The following is a 20,875-nucleotide window of genomic DNA, read 5'->3' on the forward strand; positions in this document are numbered from 1 at the left end:
ACAATGAGGTGTCACGCAAATCGCAAGTCCAGTACGGTGTACCACAGGGCTCAGTCTTAGGGCCTCTGCTCTTCGCATTATACATGCTACCTCTAGGAGATATAATAAAGCGACACGGAGTTAGCTTTCACTGTTATGCTGATGATACTCAACTTTATATTTCCTCGAAGCCTCATGAAACACAGCAGTTCCATCGAATAATGGAATGCATAGTCGATATAAAAAACTGGATGAGTAACAACTTTTTATTACTGAACTCGGACAAAACGGAAGTGTTACTTATTGGACCGAAAACTGCTATAAGTAACAACCAAGAATACTGTTTAACTATTGACGGATGTTCCATAAAACCCTCGTCGTCAGCAAAGAATCTTGGCGTTCTATTCGATAGTAATCTGTCATTTGAGAGCCACGTCGCCAACACCTGTAAAATTGCGTTTTTCCATCTTAAGAATATATCTAAACTACGTCATATGCTGTCAATCTCAGATGCAGAGAAGTTAATTCATGCATTCATGACATCAAGACTAGATTACTGTAATGCACTGTTAGGTGGTTGCCCTGCAGGCTTATTACAAAAACTCCAATTGGTCCAAAACGCGGCAGCTCGAGTTCTTACACGTACAAAAAAGTATGAACATATTAGCCCGGTTCTGTCAACCTTGCACTGGTTACCTATAAAGCATCGCGTTAACTTTAAAATCTTGCTTATTACCTATAAAGCCTTACATGGTTTAGCTCCTCAGTACTTGAATGAACTCCTTTTGTATTACAGTCCTTCACGTGCATTACGCTCTCAGGCGTCCTGTCAGTTGGTAATACCTAGAATTTCAAAATCAAGTGCAGGTGGTAGATCCTTTTCCTATCTAGCGCCTAAACTTTGGAATAGTCTTCCCTGCACTGTCCGGGAGGCAGACACACTCTGTCAGTTTAAATCTAGACTAAAGACGCATCTTTTTAATCTTGCATACACTACTCTTCCATAATATAAATCTTCGAGGGTTTAGGCTGCATTAGTTAGATCAACCGGAACCAAAAACACAACTGATGTACTTGTTGCATCAAAGAGTACAGAACAGTACTCTACTCTCAGCCAGTCTTGTCTCATTGTTCCAAGGTTACCACAGCGAGCAGGATGCAGTTCATGGCCTGACCTGATGGTAGAGCGGAGAATGGGAAGTGGGGACCTGACAAGAGCTGAGATGATAGAGCTGGATAAAGAAGGACGCGGTCTCTTGACATGTCTTCACCACAAAACTTCAAATGTTATTAGATTATTAATGATAATCTTAAACTAAATTTATTTTATTATTAAGTTTATTTATTTTATTTAGCCTTGTTGTGCAAGTTCTCTGGAGCTTGTGCAGAGGCAGCAGCTTTTGCCAGAGGGGAACTGGAATCCCCTGGTTGGGCCTGGGTTCTCCTGAGGTTTTTTTTCTCGATTAGAGTTTTGGGTTCCTCGCCACCGTTTGCATACTGTTTTGCACTGTAGCCGAGTCATAGACAGATTCAGTGTATGTTGCTGTGAGAAGAGAAGGTTCACACAGTTCAAGAGAGAGTGATTCACAGCATGATGCGATCGATCGTTTCCACCCAACAATAGAATATACAGGTGCTGGTCATATAATTAGAATATCATCAAAAAGTTGATTTATTTCACTAATTCCATTCAAAAAGTGAAACTTGTATATTATATTCATTCATTACACACAGACTGATATATTTCAAATGTTTATTTCTTTTAATTTGATGATTATAACTGACAACTAATGAAAATCCCAAATTCAGTATCTCAGAAAATTAGAATATTACTTAAGACCAATACAAAGAAAGGATTTTTAGAAATCTTGGCCAACTGAAAAGTATGAACATGAAAAGTATGAGCATGTACAGCACTCAATACTTAGTTGGGGCTCCTTTTGCCTGAATTACTGCAGCAATGCGGCGTGGCATGGAGTCGATCAGTCTGTGGCACTGCTCAGGTGTTATGAGAGCCCAGGTTGCTCTGATAGTGGCCTTCAGCTCTTCTGCATTGTTGGGTCTGGCATATCGCATCTTCCTCTTCACAATACCCCATAGATTTTCTATGGGGTTAAGGTCAGGCGAGTTTGCTGGCCAATTAAGAACAGGGATACCATGGTCCTTAAACCAGGTACTGGTAGCTTTGGCACTGTGTGCAGGTGCCAAGTCCTGTTGGAAAATGAAATCCGCATCTCCATAAAGTTGGTCAGCAGCAGGAAGCATGATGCAGGAAGTTTGTTGTCTTCATGTGATCAATAAGAATATTTCTTAGTCGCAGAATCCAAGATATTCCCTTTTTTAATCGAATCCATGAAGAAGAGTGTTCTGGTGAATGTTGTACAGGCTCATCAAGAGTATGATTTCACACCATTCTTCAAGCATTATTCTTCATGGATTCGATTAAAAAAGGGAATATCTTGGATTCTGCGACTAAGAAATATTCTTATTGATCTCAGCAAGGAAAGGAAAAGACTAACAACTATGCATTCTAACATGGAAAAGTTGCAACTAGAGGCTATTGTTAACGAGGAGATGTACAATGTAAGAACTAAAATGTCTTCCAAGTTGTTGTCTTCTGAGGAATTGGAAAATGCCGAAATGAAAATTATTCGTCTTTGCCAAGGAAAGAGATACTCTGACGAATTGAAAAATTTAAGGACAAATGGATTCGTAAAAAGGAGCAGTGAACTTTTCCGACTAAACCCCGTGCTTCAGTCAGGTATTATCAGAGTAGGTGGACGTCTGGACAAAGCTATGATGCCTGAAGAGGTCAAGCATCCGGTTATATTGGCTAAAGATCTACATGTTTTAGATTTAATCCTGCGACAGATTCATCATGATATTGGACATTGTGGACGGAATTACATGCTGGCTAATCTACGACAGAGATATTGGATCCCTGGAGCTAGTAATGTTATATAAGGAGGAGTCTATCCAGATGTGTAGTTTGTAAGAGACTGCATGGAACTATAGGCCATCAGCAAATGGCAGACTTGCCTCGAGAAAGGATCACACCTGACAAACCACCATTCACTCATGTGGGAGTGGACTGCATTGGTCCTTTTGAAATAAACCGAGGAAGGAGTGTTATCAAGCGTTATGGAGTGATCTTTACATGTCTGACTGTAAGAGCTGTTCATCTGGAGATGGCTGCTTCATTGGATACAGACTCTTTTATTCATGCGTTGAGAAGATTTGTGGCACGCCGAGGACAAGTAGTTGAAATCCGATCCGATTACAGAACAAACTTTATTGGAGCTCAACGAGAGATGCAGGAAGCTATAAAAAATTGGAATCATAGCCAGATCAATTCTTTTCTGCTTCAAAAGGGAATAAAGTGGAATTTCAATCCCCCAGCTGGTTTGCATTTTGGAGGATTTTGGGAACGACTTATCAGATCAGTGAGGAAGATTCTGAATTCTATTCTTTGAGGACAAAGCTTGGATGAGGAAGGTCTCTTCACGCTTTTGTGTGAAGTGGAATCAATCCTTAATAATCGACCTATATCCAGAGCATCAATGGATGTTAATGACTTGGAAGCTCTTACTCCTAACCATCTTCTTTTGTTGAAAACACAACCATCTCTGCCACCCGGACTTTTCGAGAAGGATGATTTGTATTCACGTCGACGATGGCGACAGGTACAATATATGGCGGATTTATTTTGGAAAAGATGGACTAAAGAGTATGTACTTCAACTGCAAGAACGCCAGAAGTGGCTAGTTAAGAAACGCAATTTTCAAGTGGGAGATATTGTGCTTTTAGTGGATAATTCTGCACCAAGGAGTTCATGGATATTGGGCAAGATTATGGAAACTATACAGGATAAAGGAGGATTAATACGTCAAATAAGGATTAATGTTGGTTATAAATGGTGTAGGGGGTGAGTAGATGGGACGCTCACTTTCTGTTGACCGTGACATAGTCACAGTAGTACGGTCAATACAGTAACAACGTACCGTGAAATTACATTTAAGTTATAGTATAGTTTATGGGTAGTTATTCTATTTTTTTTTACAGTTTTATATGTCTTCATCATCATCTTGTACCAAACATCCACCTGCAATAAACCTCATAATGTTTTTGACTATGAAACGCGTCAGCTCTCAAATCCCTCTACTTAGCCTCTAAGCGGCTAAAATTACGGTCGCTCACAATCGTATTTTTTATCGTTATCGCAACAAATACCAGGAATTATCGTGAGAGAGTTTTAACGCCATATCGCCCATCCCTATTGGGGATTATATGTGATGTCAGAAGTTTTGAGATGCATTCCTGCAGTGTGGCTTCTCCTTCTCTCTAACCTATGACAGAAAACCGCATGATTCCTCTTGCGTGTATTTGTTTTTTTAAGTCTTCTGTACTTTCATAGGGTCTGACATGAATGACAACAACAAACAAAATGGCACATTGGGCACCTGGCTTAAGATCATTGCTGATATCTTTCCTCAACACACATACTAATAAAATGCACCATAAGCGTAAGCCAAATGCATAAATGTAAAAATATACAAACAAATTAAACTCACCAGTGTGAACATGCAAATACAGAGAACCCAAAGCGCTTCCATACTGGTTTGAAGCTTTACAGATGTACAACCCATTAAAGTCAGGGGAGAGTTTTGGAACAGGAAGTTGGTTTCCGTCAGACTGAATAGTCTGAGAAGTATTTTCATTTTTCCTGTTCAAAGAGAGATGCTTTTTGAGACAACAGTCAACGTGATCTCATGCAAAATGAATGAACGTATGCAATGTCAAAATACAAAAGGTGGAAAATGATTAAAATGTACCATAAAAAAAATCCATTCCTCAATTTCTGCGTACAGTAATGCACTACAACTCAGTTGGGCGAGATATTGCACATAAATAGAACGGGAAAAAATATTTACTATCACCTTACTAATGATCACTGCAATGAGCCTTGTATTACTGACCAAACAGAATTTTAATTTTTTACCTCAGTTCAGAAGTTACAATGATGCAAGGTTAACAATGCTGACCATAAACTGATATGGGGCTATAATTTAGCAATACTTTAATGTATTGAAACAAAACAGCATGATTCATCAGGACCATTTTTCACAGAAAACCAAATGTCTGATTATTGGAACTTCAAGTCAATATTACCAAAGATGGCTGTGAAATAAATCTGTACTTTTTTAAGTTTAAGGCCAAGTTTAAATGTACTGCTAGATTTTTAATATTGTGGTCTTGTGGATCTATTCTTCTACAGAAGTTCTTGAACATGTACAAATTGTATCAAATACCAACAAATAAACAGATACCAAAAGACAATCAATTCCCCGCCCCCAGTGTATATTTATTTCCACAGCTGTCTTTGTTCATAGTTAAGGGCTCGGCATGGTCCATGCGAATTGCGCTTTCGTTCTGCGTTTGGGGGTAAAACGAAGCTCGAAAACGTTGAGAGACGGTATAGTGTTTTCGAACAATCCAACACCCCTTTGTTTCTGGAGGCGGGGTTTACATGACGTATCCAAATAGCCTCTGCGCACGTGGCCACACAAACAACACACCCACCTATTACGTAATGGCCATGGACCAATGGTGGCTCGAGGGTGTTTACCGGCCAACACAAACTTTCCCGGAGAGTTCTGTTTGATTTGCTGCTGCGAACTAGTGAAACGAATTGTCGTTTGGACCAGATTTTGTTCGAAATCAGGTCACAGGTGGTCGTTTTTCAATTTCGAATGTAGTATGCTGAGCCCTTTACTCTGGGTGCCAATAATTCAGACCAGGACAGGGATTCTGACCAAGTACTGCAACATTTGAATGGATTTTCTCTAAATAATTTAAATATTGTGGTGCTTTTCAAATGTTAAGGCAATGCCCAGCAACTACAGAATTATGAAAACATAAATCCATTACCTAGTCCATGTGTAGTTTGTTGGGCTTGGGTTACTATCAACAACACACCTAAATTCTTTAGCACTTCGTGTACTGTCAGGAATGATCATCACTGATTCTGGAGGATCTAAGAGAATAAAATTATGACATTTCATAGTTTATATTTAGTTATTATCCAGCAAAAATTATAACAGCAAATAATTTACCCTGTGTTGGTATTTTAAATCTTATATCAATTCTCACCTGCTTCCTATTGTGTTCAACTTCATGCGGTGCTGTGCAGACCAATCGTTGCCATAGCATTCAATTGTAACATGGCCATGACAAATATGTGAATCACAAAGTTACGCTGCTAGAAAGTTCTCTGGTGGGTCTCGCCACGAATATGGTAAGGTCCAGAATGTCTTTACAACACAACTGCATTGACTGGGAATATGGTTTACAGCAGGGGTCTTCAACTACTTTTCTTTGAGGGCCAGATTCCAAAAGTATAAATAGGATGCGGGCAGTGCTCAAATTGAATCAAGTGTTATTGGGGTCCCCCCATAAAACTTTTTTTTGGTGGAGGTGGGGGTTAGTCTAACAATATACAATTTATACAAAATACACAATATATTTGACCATAATATGCATAACTATATACTATTTATTAAAAACAAGCTTACATAAAAGAACAGGCTTCTTTTACTGTATTTTGGATCAATTAAATGCAGGCTTGGTGAACAGAAATGACTTTTGAACAGTAGTGTACGTCCAACAGAATAATTCTAGAATTATTTACCAATGTAGTATTTACTATTTTCCCTAAAAACAACTGGATGATTGACACTTTGTGATAATAATGTTTGTTCCAAAAGACTTGTTTAAATACAACAAAATACGTTTATTAGATATTAGAAATATAAATTGTGACAAGTCCGGCTGTCAGTCTTTGTGTTAGTGTTCTGGGGATTTTTCAACGATTTCAGTGCGGTTTACATAGTTACGTCCAGTAGGTGGCAGCAAGGGACTGTTATGAGTGAGTCTGTCAGTCAGCAGACTACTCAACCATTTCAGTCCAAAAGTCTGCTTTATTCAGGAACTAGGGCTATCAATATGTCAATCATGGCTATTTCAAGAGTGAATCCCGCATTTATATGTCGATGTAATTCCCGAAACTTTGAAGCGTGTATGTGGCCGTTGGTCTTATCAGCATGAAAAACAAGTTTTATACAATTCTGAATGGATTAATTTATATATAGCACAGAAACCGAGCACTCCCTTTATAATTACTAAAAAGCTGTCACTCATCTTCATCGAGATCTCTAGCACCCCACAACCAGGCATAATAATAATTTACGCAAGGAATACAAAAGCCACGACATGGAATTGATAAATATAGTGAAAAGATATAAAGAGAGAAAATTACCCCTCAAAAAAGTAGAAGCTTCCTCTTCCCGACTGCGAGTCGAGGTTTATTATTCTCCATTTTTTAGCTGAAGTTAGCTTCACCGGAGTGACGCCAATCAAGCAGTCATGACCGCTTAGCGGTCTTTAAACGTGGGGCGGAGCGTTTAAAATTTAAAGAGACATGACAACTAGCCCATAAAAAAACTTATAACAATATAAATTATTGTAAATAATGAATTCACGAAATTGACCATATCCATTGCCTGAATTTAATCATATTTGTCATTATCATTTTTACTGCAATAAAAATATCTGAGGGACCCCCCAAGTCTATTTTTTACTTCTTATGGGGGTCCCTAATGCCTTATGGGGTGTCCCGGATCCCCCTTCAATTCGAGCACTTTGTTATCCTCATTTCTTCTGTTATTTTGTATTTCTGTTATTTAATGCATTTTTTTTCTCTAATACTGTTTTTATTACTGTTACTTATAGGTCATATATTAAAACATGCACACAAATACTGCTTCCAGTATTTGTGCCCTTTCATTATATTTAATTAAAAGGGATTTTGTCTTTTTAATTGTATTTTATATTCCTTAATGCGTTAGTTTACCCAAAAAGGAAATTTTACTCACCCCCAGTCCCCCAGTACTTGCAAGGTGTGGGTGGCATTGTTTTTTCAAGAAGATATTTATGAAGAGATTTGGTTGAATTAGTGAAAGTCAAATAATTAAAGACGCTAATACATTCAGCACAAAGTAATCCCTGCCCCTTGGCGTTAACTGGCATATTATAAAGCGAATCAATTGGTCTGTGAAAGGAAGTGAACGCTGTGATCATATAGGCTATATGGCTGTTATCACATCTTCGGGTGAATTCCAATCGCATTCATGTGCCCCACACACTTAGAAGGGCAGATCCTTTGAAGTGCAAGTTCTGGAGGGAGATGAACAGCTGTTTTCGTAAATATTTTTGTTTAAATCATACATAATGAATGCAGTAATAAAAACAACATAGTTTTTCCCTTATCTGAGACAACACTTCACGTACTGTGTAGGACCCTTCCTGCAGTTACTTTCAAGGGCAGAAGACGTGTTTTAGAACGCGACCCATCGCATGCTCAAACCGACTGCCTGTGGCTGTGGATTGCCGCTTATAAAGTTGTAAATAACATTAAGTTTCTTGGACAGACCGATCAAATCGCTTTAAAAGACGTCTATCGTTATGAGCCACGGGTATGGGATCAGAATCCCGCCACAAGTATAATAAGCGTAAATCAAAAAATGAAAACCGTGAGTCAGAACTTTAAACACATTTTAAATTATATTGCACAAAATTAATACATAAAGACAAAGTTGTCCAAATTGCACACAAAATAATGTTTTCCTTGGTTGTTTTACTCATTTTTGTGTTCTGTGATATTTTCTGCTTATATTTAATTTTTTTCTACGCATACGTTATTTTTTTCCCTCACTTGTTTTTCCACGTTCTGCGCTTGCTTTTCCAAATGTTGCAGTTCGAGTTTCATGGTAATTAGGGCGGGCTTTTGCGTCACCATTGGTCCACTTTTTCTAGATTGACAGCTCCTCCTATAGCCAATCAGTCGAAGACGGTGTTGACGTTACTTCAAACGCGACTCGCGGCATATCCTTGAATGTGGATTATAACCGTCATCTGCAAATCCCGGATAAAGTACACAGGTAACTGAACATAATAATCCATTAAATTTACATGTGTCCAGCTGGGTTTAGTCAGCGGTGCTATAGTTTACAGTTACTCTATTAAATTATTTAAGATTATTGGCTGTGTATTTAGAAATAAAGACTGTATTGGTGTAAATGCTTGATGTTGCTAGCTCATGAGAATGATTATGCCATGCGCATCTTAACTCATTTAGACGAGCACATCATGTAACGTTAGCGTCTTTTCTCACAGTAGTGCATTAAATCAGTAATAAGTGCTAATTGAACGTATTGTTACCGGGGTACAGATGTGTTTTGACATTTTTGTGAATTTTGCTCGGATGCAAGGAATTACATCAAAGAGCATGAGATTACGCTTGTGTGTACATAGGAAACGGTTTACACATTTAAAACGGTCCGTCTTAATAGACAAAATGTGTAAAAAAGATCGACATTGTTTAAAGCAGAATCTTACCCCAATCAGCTTTGAAACCAGGTGTCCATGTTACGATTAAAAACGCACAGAACGATGCATACTTCAACTTGCATATTTCTTTTATCCTAGGACCTTTTGGAGCAAGACAGCGCTTGAGGACTCATTGGAGGAGCAAAACACTGGAGTAGTCCCTCATGTGGATGGAGTGTATGCTATCGTGACATGGCTCAGTTCAGGACAACCAATAAGCAAATCTCACAATACAGAGATATTTACTCAGTGTTCAATTTTGTGATGCAGCCTGTTGATACTTGAATCTTAAAGCATCAGACTATAATTCATGTAATTTGTGTTCTTTTTGTGTCATTTAACACCATTATAATACAATTATAAAGGTGATTATGCTTAGCACACAGAAAATAAAAGCTGTATTGTACAATTTTTGTATACTCCATTTTTCCATAAATAATAGTAAGTGATGTATTAATTAACACTGTTTGCCTGAAAATAAAATAAAAGCAGTCACTTTCAGAAGGCTTTATTTAAAGAACAATGCCAAAACCTTACAGTAGTGGTAAACAAAGAGTGACCAATAATAATAATGGAAAATAAAATTTACGAGATTTCCACCCGACAGCGATGATATCTATCTTAAATCAAAAGTAACTCCAAAATGCAAAATAAAATGGAACATAAATAATATAATGCAAATATAAAAGTCCTTAAGTAGGGATGCACCGAAACGAAAATTCTTGGCCGAAGCCGAACATGATGTGAAATACTTGGCCGAAGGCCGAATAATACCGAACACCGAACATGTTTTTTTTGCATTTCTTCTATTTATTAAGCAATTTTTTTCACTATTGCACAAACTGAATAGTCAAAATGTGCTTTTCACGATTTGTCTTGCTTATCAATAAAATACAATACAACTTAATATAAAATTGAGCAAAACAAAGTAAATTCAAACAAAAAATTGAGCCCTCTCCCTTCATGAATAGCCTATATTAATTAGGCCTATAACTGACTGCTAAAAGAATGTAATGTAAGTTACTCTGTACCCCTACAACGAAACAGTTAATTAAAAACTGTCATTCCACATTAGGCCTATGAGCTAAAAATATGAATAAACTAAAACTGTTGGATTATTATAGGCTACATTGCTAAATGATTTGAGAAAAAAAACAAAAACAATGCAAGCAATTCTGACTGACAACCATTTCAGTTCACATCTCTCCTCCAAACTCCGCCCACGAAAGTTGACTGTTCTCTCAGAAGGTGCACTCGTGGCCGGGATGCACAGAACATACTTTGACAAGTTGTTTAGTACAGGGAACTGTGTGCACGCGACGACTGTATGATGTCAAAGGATGTCGCGAGCGGCGGGGCTACTGTCAGACAGCCCGCTTCCGTCTGAAGTAGTTACCGACCGGTAAAGACGCTTTCATTCGGAAATTCACTTCCGTGCGGCAAGTCCCGTGCTGTGTCTTTCTCTGACACTTTAAAATGCTTCACACACACGTACGCACATGTCTGGTTTATTATCTCCGTGGGGACAGTCCATAGGCGTAATGTTTTTTATACTGTACAAAATGTATATTTTATCCCCTAAACCTAAAGATCATAGAAAACTTTTTGCATTTTTATATTTTTAAAAAATATTGATCTGTACAATTTATAAGCTTTTTTGCCCATGGGGACCTCAATTTTGGTCCCCATGGTGAGACGAGTCCCCATGTGTTGGTGTGCATTCAGGTTTAGGTCCCCACCGGGATATAAAAACATGAACGCACACACATGCACAAACACACACACATGCATGTTGGGTTTCCATGTTTTATGGGGACAGACACAATGGTTTTTATACTGTACAAACTGTATATCATATTCCCTACCCCTAACCCACCCCCTAACCCTAAAAGTCACACACAACTGTCTGCTCTTTTAGATTTTCAAAAAAGTGAATTCTGTATGTAGGGCTGTCACGATTATGAAATTTGATTGACGATTAATTGTCTGATAAATCATTGCGATTATGACGATTAATTGTCTGTTTTAGGGCTTTGCCGATTATGACGATTAATTGTCTGTTTTTGAGCTTTGACATTTAATTCTCATAGATTTTTGATTCAGCGATTGAAACGACCATATTGTTCTGAATACAAGACTATGTTTTTTTTCTTGGAAATACATCGGAAAAAATTGGGTCATCATATATTTAAGGTTTAGGCTTTTACCTGTCAATGATACAACCACCAAATACTTGTAAATGAAGTAAATTGATCAGGTGTGAATTGAAGCTACCATTAAAATACTATCAGTCATAGAAAAGCTTCTAGTCTGTTTTTATCTCACTTGCAAGACTACAATAAAATTTTACTTGTGTGTTAATTAAATTTTGGTAGACTGGTTTTCACACTGAGATTTGCTTAAATATTAAATTGTACTGCATTTGTATATGTTTTAGTTTTTTTTTAAGTGATTGTGTTGTGGTGGTACATTTTACAAGTATTACCATGCTTTAGTAACAATATATACACTAAAATATGCAATATGCAGATGCACTACAGCTCCCCCTAGTGTCTTCTATAGAGATGTGCAATAATTGCGATGATCTAAAACCATCGCGATGAGGTCAAACAATCGCGGTGAGACGATTATTTAATAATCGTGACAGCCCGATTTATAAGCTTAAACATTTTGTCCCCATACCGTAGGGTTTACCCTTCCCACACGCACGCTCACACATACACACACACACACGCACACGCACACGCACTGCCAAAATGTTTGCGGCAGTAATAAAGTGCACGCGTGTCTCTCTCTCTCTCTCTCTCTCTCTCTCTGCGCTGGTTGCTGCTTGATCGCATCACGAGTCATGTTCGGTAAAATTTATTCGGCCATTTCACACATTCGGCCGAACACCGAACTTGCGTTTTTTGCTATTTTCGGCCGAACATTTTCGGTGGCCGAACATTCGGTGCATCCCTATACTTAAGAGAGTGAGGTGAGACGACCTAGTTTCTACTTCTTCTGCATCTTCTCAGGGTAAAAAAAAGCTAAAGCTAAAAAAATCACTACAGGAACGTAATGAGACTTGTTTAATAGAGTACTTTAATACAATACACTAAAAAAAAGTATTACATCTGCAAGAGAATTGTCTTTTTTGGTGGTTCAAAAATTCACGTTTGTCCATTCAATTTATCCACACAAGTCTAATCAATCAATGTTTGTAAAAAAAGTTTCAACTTTATCTGTTAGCTTTCTGAAACTGTTGGTCATGACACAACAACATTGATCTGAGTTCAAGTTTTAGTCAGCAGCTTGTTTTTACTGAAATGTATAGATTCGCTTTAGATGAAATTCACTGATCCACTGCACTCAATAAATGCTCAAATGTGTTTTTGACTATCTTAAATTGATGGCCATGCACTTGTATTAGATGGAGCCATTAGTTGCTGTTCTGATGAGGAAAGTCATATCTTGGATAGCCTTTGAGTTAGCAAATTTTAGATGCAGTATACAATGCAAAGCCCACCTCTACGTTTCTTGAAGGAAATATTTAGAAGTAGCTTATGATCTTCCGCTTTACCAAAGCTGTGGAACTCTCTCTTCACTAATTTCAGGAGAAACGTGGCTGAGGATGTAGTCAACATCGTGCTGGAAAAAAATGCTAAATTCAAGTCGACAGAATTACAAACGTGTTCAAAAAACAATGCTGGTAAAGAAATTTAACTTACTGTGTTGTCTCTTGCAGAGATCATTTCCATAAGCATGTCCAGCAATCCATACAGTTGGATGTCTTGATGCAAGAGGCCAAGCACTGATGCAACTCAAAATGTTGCATGGGGAACAACAGCTTTCCTAGAGAAAATAAGTGACATGAATTATACAAAGCAAAACTACTAATAAATATCTTTTGAATGTGTTTTAGTTGTAACAATTTTAGCACAAGACTGCAACGTAAATTAAAATGGGTCTACTTATGAAACCATTGCAATACAATTTAGTATTTAAATGGCAGTTATCCTTGATAACGTTTATTACTGATAGACGGTTACCAGCCAGAAATTCTCAACAGTAGTCAACTAACGTTACCTTCACCCAGAAAAGCGTGAGAAATCGTGAGAAAAGACGCTAACGTTACATGATGTGCTCGTCTAAATGAGTTAAGATACGCATGGCGTTCTCATGAGCTAGCAACATCACACATTTACACCAATTCAGTCTTTTTCTAAATACACAGCCAATAATCTTAAATAATTTAACAGAGTAACTGTAAACTATAGAACCGCTGACTAAACCCAGCTAACAGAACACATGTAAATTTAACGGACTATATGGTGGAATCGGACAACAAATTACTTAATAAACCTGGCAGAGCGTACTCATAACAGATGTAAGAAGTGTATCTGGCACTCAGTAACGATATAATTATGTTCAATTACCTGTGTACCTTGTCCAGGATTTGCAGGTGACGGTTATAATCCACATTCAAGGATATGCCGCGAGTCGCGTTTGAAGTGACGTCAACACCCTCTTCGACTGATTGGCTAGAGGAAGAGCTGTCAATCTAGAACTAGTGGACCAATGGTGACGCAAAACCCCGCCCTAATTACATGAAACTCGAACTGCAACATTTGGAAAAGCAAGCGCAGAACGTGTAAAAACAAGCGAGGAAAAAATAACGTATGCGTAGAAAAAATGAAAATATAAGCAGAAAATATCACAGAACACAAAAAAATGAATAAAACAACCAAGGAAAACATTATTTTGTGTGCAATTTGGACAACTTTGTCTTTATGTATTAATTTTGTGCAATATAATTTAAAATGCGTTTAATGTTCTGACTCGCGGTTTTAATTTTTGATTTACGCTTATTATATTTTTAAATATGCCTGCAATACTTGTGGCGGGATTCTGATCCCATACGCGGGAATTACTGTCGTATTGAATGCAGTGTTTTGGACTTTTAAAGTCTCAGGACGTGTATTTCTTAAAGCACACCAAAGTCTCTCCACTTATTTGAAATGTTAAAGCAACACTAGAAAGTTTTTCGACCTTAAAATAATCTCTCTAAAATTATTTTAGTGGTAGGGACAACTCTTAACTGGACGAATTTTACCGCTGCTGCTACCTTAGCAGCTCTCTATCGGCTGAAATCACACTTGTACCTTTGGTGAGCGGGTAGGTTCACAAGCCCCGCCCATCACCTGCTTTACGGCATACATCATGTTTCACTCATAGCCTGGGTGAAGTTAGCCAACATCTACCAATAAGACGAAATGATCTAGTTCAAGTCTCCAAACCAACACCATGGCAGAGCCAGCAAAAAAAAACAAAGAGGAAAAGAGAGCGAGTGATCGGACACGAGCCCGAACACAAATAAATTTCTGACGGACTTACACTCGGTGGTGTGAGCTGCCAGAGGCAACGGGTTGCAAAACGGATGGAGACCTAACGTTAGCCTTCCTGCTACTGGATTTTAAAGTCTTATATGTAATTTTTTTCTTACTGTCGTGTACTTTTGAGCTTATTAGTAATTAGGCTGTTCTCAGGTTATTTATTGGCGCACTAACGTTACTGGTTCACAATTTATAACCGTAAGGTAGACTAGAGAAAATGTAATGTTGCCGGGTCTCAATAGCTTGTGTAGCATGATCGTGCCTTGTCACGAATTGAGTGTTATGCTTGTAAACGATGACTACCAAACCACAATAAATGTTTTATGGTCAAAAGTTGCTGATTCCTTAGTTCATCCACGCAGACTAATGTTATCTGTATCTATAGTTACTATGATAAGTGAGTGATTGTGTGATGAGAACTCTTTTGTAGACTACAGCGGCGCAGCCCAGAGGGAGCTCTGCTTGAAGAGCAGCTGAAGGAACAGCTATTGATGGGGATGGAGGATGGTCCAATGTTGAGGGCCTTGAAGACGTATGCCTGCATGCAGCCAACTGCATGTGCTGCTATTCATCATTCTGCTGTATCGAATGTACGTCCGCATAAGTCCGACTGGAGAGCGGAGTTGAAGCGTGAGATCTTGGAGGAGGTTAAGGACCAAATTCGAGAACTGACTCAGGAAGTGATGAGAGAGTTGAGGCCTCCAAATCCTACAGTCCCGATAAATCATGCACACCCACAACAACAGACCTTTTCCGGCCCCAGGAGGAGAGATCACCAGTTAATGAACCGGTGGGACCCTGAGGGTAGACCGATTTGTCGACGCTGTCAGCAGACAGGCCACGTAGCCCGTAACTGTAACTGTAGAGAGAACAGAGAGCCCAGACAAGCTTTAAATGAGAATGCCCTGTTGTAGAGGTCCAAACAACAGGGTTACTTGCCCCAATGGATAATCAAGGGACCGTGCACTCCTTTATTGCGGATTGCCCTATGGTAGATGTCTTGATCGAGAATGTCCCCTGTACAGGCTTGCTAGATACGGGGTCACAGGTAACATTAATGCGTCAAAGTATGCTGGAAGAGAACTTTCCTGAGTATGAGTTGGGCGATGCGCCCCTGTTGACCCTGAGAGCCGCAAATGGACTGGAAATCCCCTATGTTGGGTATGCAGTATTGGACTTTGACATAGCAGGCATTCAACTCATGGGAAAAGGTGTTGTTATTGTGAAAGATTAATTTTCCACTAACCCTTTAATTATTGGAATGAATGTGACCACCCCACTGTGTATGCTTGTCTCCATGTTATTCTCCTTCACCTATAACCCCAAAGGCATGTGTGCTTAGTGGTATTCTGTGTATATTTACATTCTTGTACAAACTACAGGTCAATGTAATTATAACCCTTTCATGTTTCATATCTAAATGTTTCCCTTTTCATTTCTTAGAATATGGTGTATAGCACAGTAATGTATTTTATACCATATTCATTTTATTTCATTCAACTCCCAGGCGACCATAAATGCAAATGAGCTGGTGTGCCGAACAAAGAAACATGTTTTCGCGCCTAAAAGCATCTCATCACATTGGATCGCCCACCTTGGAGGGGCGTGACGCCCCCGGTGTTATAACATCTGTGCACGAAGCAAACAATGCTCGTTTGTGTGTGTTCGTGCTCGCTTTTGTGTGTTCGTGCTCGCTCATGTTCGCTCGCTTGTGTGTGCTCGCGCTCGCTCGTGTTTCGTTCACCCTCTCGAGACCTGTCTCTCTCCTCGGAGACAGCTTCTTCCGGCAGTTTGCTTCGGCTAAGTCCGTTCTACCTTCGTCAGCCAATCCGGTTCTAAGAAAGAATCCGACGGACTCACCCGCTCGCTTTGAACTCATCAGGACTCTGAAACCGTTTTGAACGCGCATCAGAAACTTGTCCCAGCACAACCAGGAAGCCAATGCAAGTATCTAATCTATTTCTAAATAGCTGCGCTTAAGCTTTACCCCTTTTAAAGAAGGAGATTGTCCTTGATGGTTTATGCAGATGCGAATAGCTGATTTAATACTGTCACTTTTTGCTTTGTCTATTTCTTTCATTTTTTACTGCTTTTACGTTTTATGTGTGTTTGTTAGTGTTTGGTCTTTGTTAGGTAGTTGGTTTTATTTCCCCGTTAGTGTAGTAAATAAAACCGCATTTGTAACCACGCTCGAATCATTTCTGTGTTTATTTATCACATATCAATGTCACTTAAACTGCTTGATTTCGTTAAGATTTCTGAAGTGGTACTGTACTACAATAAGAATATTGTTTTTCCAAGGCCAGGAAAGTAATATTTCTTAGAGTTGATATACGATCTGCTGATCACTCGCTGGACGAGTACATTTAGTTTGTCGCTATTATTAATTCTGCTGCATCAGGTAAAGTGTATAAAATAGGTAATGGTTAATCACCATTAATTATTTGTATGTTACTGTGGTTAAACTCCTAGTTTCCCCGAAATACACTACAACTGTCAAGCTGCGTTTGTAAAATTAAAGTCGTGCCTCACACATTTTAGCCTATGCTGATTTTTCCTTGCCCTTTGTCCTTTATACAGATGCTAGCCACCAAGGATTGGGTGCAGTTTTAGCACAGATTCAAGATGGGCAGGAACGTGTGATCGCCTATGCAAGTCGCAGTCTCCATCCTGCAGATCGGAATGATGCCAATTACAGCTCCTTTAAGTTGGAGTTGTTGGCTGTCAAATGGGCCATTACAGAGAAATTTAAAGCTTTTCTGACTGGAACTAAATGTACTGTTGTTACAGATAATAATCCGGTGGCCCATTTACAGACGGCAAGACTTGGAGCTGTGGAACAGCGTTGGGCCAGCTGTACAGCTGGCAAATTTCGATTTTACGGTTAAGTATCAGGCTGGGCGCGAAAATGCTAATGCTGATAGTCTGTCTAGGTTCCCAGTACCTCAAATGGCCCCCATCGAAGTACGACAGGTTGAGACAACGGAGAGTGCCTGCCAGTCAGTGACTGATACCCTGGATGTAGAGGAGTGGCGTAAGAGTCAAAGTGAAGATGAAGAACTACAGCAGGTATGGAAGTATGTGGAGTCAAGTAGCTTACCCACAGCTACGGAGCGTTCCAAAATGTCGATGACAGTGAAACAATTGCTTCAACAAAATTCGAAACTTGTTATTCAAGAAGGTGTACTCTATAAGAGGATGATTGATCCCAGTACCCATGAGTTACATTTACAGATTATCTGCCCAACCTCCAGATGGGAAGAAGTATGGAAGAGATACCATGATGCATCTGTACATGCAGGAGTTGCATGAACACTGTCGAGACTCAGGCATCACTTCTACTGGCCAAAGATGGAAGCAATAGTGAAAGAGTTCCATCTGGGCTGTGTCGTCTGTGGCCTGCAGAAAGGAAGGGATGATAAAGCCCCCCTTAATCCTATTGAGGTATCATTCCCTTTGGAAGTGATAGCTCTAGATTTTTGACGCTAGGGCGGCCAGCCGACTCGTGTCAAAATATCCTAGTCGTAGTTGACATGTTCACACGGTATGCATGGGCTATCCCAACTAGCGATCAAACTGCTAATGTGACAGTGAGGGCGTTGTGGGAACAGGTTGTACAGAATTTTGGTTGCCCCCTACGATTTCATTCGGACAGATGTCCAAATTTTGAATCTGGACTGATGAAGGAGTTTTTCCAACTTTATGGCACTGCTAAGAGTCGAACGACCACATATTATCCAGCTGGGAATGGTAGAGTAGAGAGGGTAAACAAGACTTTACTGGGGATGCTGCGAACATTGGAGAGAGATAAGCAAGACCGGTGGCCAGAATTTCTTCCAGAATTAATGCAAGCATATAACAACTATCTAAACAAACCTATGATATTGGAGCTAAAGCCAGTCCATTTTTGGTTCGCCAACGTGTTTGGATTTGTGACAGGAATAGGCAGGGACGTGGGAAGTTGTGTAGTTGGTGGGACCCTATGCCTTATGTTGTGCTGGGGATACTGGGGAATACTGTACTTGTGTGTCGAGTAAGACCAGAACAAGGGGGACAAGAAAAAGTGTTGCATCGTAATGCCCTTAAATTGTGTTTGTCACCTGAAGTAGGACAGACACCATCTACAAATGAGGAGACTAGTATACATACAAATCCCCTGCCTTATAGTATGTGGGCGGCCTTGGAGCCTGATGGTGTGAATGGGGAGAACCAGTTTAGACGTTCTGCACATCCAAATGTAGGACAGTGGCCTGTGAGGTATAGATGAGGGGATGAAGTGACTGCAGGGACTGCAGAGGTTTTATTGTGGGGGGTTGTGATGAGATTAAAAAATTAGCGGAATGTTTTATATTATTGGTGATGAGAAATATTTTTATTAATGTTTAGTTAACAAGCCTGTATATTACCACATTTTGCAGTATGTATAAACTATCTAATGGACTAGACCAGTCGGTGTATGGCCACATGCTACTCTGTTAACAAACTCTCTTATTAGACTTCTCCGTACGCCAGCGTGATAGGCGGAGTAGGAAAGGGTGGAGACTGCTGCCCTTTAAAAAGTGCTGTGGAGACTGAGATCGGGGTGTTCTCTTACGGAAGACGTCCAGTCATGTGCCGGTACGACGGAAGTGTACGTTTGGGCATAGAGCTGTGGTGTGCAGGCGTTGTCGGCTGAGAAGTTTGGAAATGCACGAGCGAATTAAGTTGCAACGAACACGACGGCGACCTAGAGAAATTAACTGAACACGACGGCGACCTAGAGAAATTGCATGCACCGCGGAGTTGAGCTGCAGGGACACGATGGTCACGCGGAACAATTACACGTTCAGCTGTCATGGCTCTGCTTCCTTAGTCAGGTTTTTCTTGGTCCTGTAGCAGAGCCATGACAAAGTCTTTGGTTATGTGTGGAGAGAAACATATTGTTGTCCGTTTGACAATAATATACGTTCTCTCCAGTGTCTTGTCATTGGCCCCATTCCTCTCGTTTCCTCGTTATCTTTCCCTGAGTGTTTAATGTCCCACACCTGCCCCATGTCGTTATCCCTCGTTTGTCATTCCCTATATATACCCTCATGTTTCTTTGTCTTGTTGCTCGTGTATTGCATATGTGTATGTGGATCGTGCTTGTCAGTGTTCCTGTGTTCCTGTCTTTCTGTTTCAAGAACCCTGTCAAGTCTTAGTAAGTGTTTGAGTAAAATAAAGTCTTGTTAACCCCTTCACCGCCTGCCTGCGCTTGGGTTCTTCCTGCCACATCCGTGACATCAGCTGGGTTAAGTGCGCGAGTGGATCTGGTTACAGTTAATACGACGGTGACGCAGAGGATCCGATTACAACGCTGGAATACATCTAGACTGGGTAGTGGAAGTCACTACCCGGTCATATTGTGAGTACAACCCCAGTAACTGATTATTAGTGAGATTGAGTGAGAAAGACTCCTTAGGCTTTGTCAATTTACACCATTCGACTCCAAAATAGTAGAACTTGCGAACTATTTGCCAGTATTCCAATCATAGCCACTCTGTTTTTGTCATGATCCTAATTTGGTTGGTGTGGTGTGGTGATACCGGATTTTGATATTTTGTGCTGTGATTTGTTATTGTTTGCACGGGTGAGAGTGGTAATTAGTCGCTTGGCTGCTAAATTGGACTAGAGATACTGGCAGTTGTTTATCTGATTTTCAGTGAACTACTACCAAGCGTTCTGTGGAGGCTCTGGCATGTGGGGCTAAAACCAGACTGTTGTCCTGCCAGGAGAATAGGACAATTGGACTGCCTTAAGGACAAACATCTTGTTGCACACTCTAAGGATTAAATATTTGCTGCAATTGCCTAGATACTGAGCTGCATCTGTTTTTATGCTAAATACTTTTACAGCCTTCTATGCTATATTAATAAAAAGATTTGTACTTCGATATACCTCTTGAGTGTCAATGTGTGAGTGTCCCGCCCTCACGAAAAGTAATTGAGTGGAAATTGGGTTGAACTGAGGCCTGGGTCTCAGTGATATACCCAGGTGGCGTAGTCGGCTACTTTTATTAGTAACACCTTTACTGGCATTTAGAAAAGCCTTACAACTTG

At 39.7% G+C, this 20,875-nt stretch overlaps 1 protein-coding gene across 5 annotated transcripts in view; it reads right to left on the reverse strand.

Annotated features, from left to right (window-relative positions):
* The window catches only part of si:ch211-141e20.2 (nectin-2), a 45,985-nt gene that overhangs the window by 11,550 nt on the left and 13,560 nt on the right, over positions 1–20,875 (reverse strand). For all 5 annotated transcript variants that reach the window (XM_057336829.1, XM_057336828.1, XM_057336830.1 and 2 more), the window contains 2 exons: positions 5,908–6,013; positions 4,551–4,702 (listed from right to left, as the gene is read on the reverse strand). In XM_057336829.1, coding sequence (XP_057192812.1) covers positions 4,551–4,702; positions 5,908–6,013 — 258 coding nt within the window. The remainder of the gene's footprint in view (positions 1–4,550; positions 4,703–5,907; positions 6,014–20,875) is intronic.

The sequence above is a fragment of the Triplophysa rosa genome, linkage group LG6 (assembly GCF_024868665.1).
Source record: "Triplophysa rosa linkage group LG6, Trosa_1v2, whole genome shotgun sequence".
NCBI lineage: Eukaryota > Metazoa > Chordata > Actinopteri > Cypriniformes > Nemacheilidae > Triplophysa > Triplophysa rosa.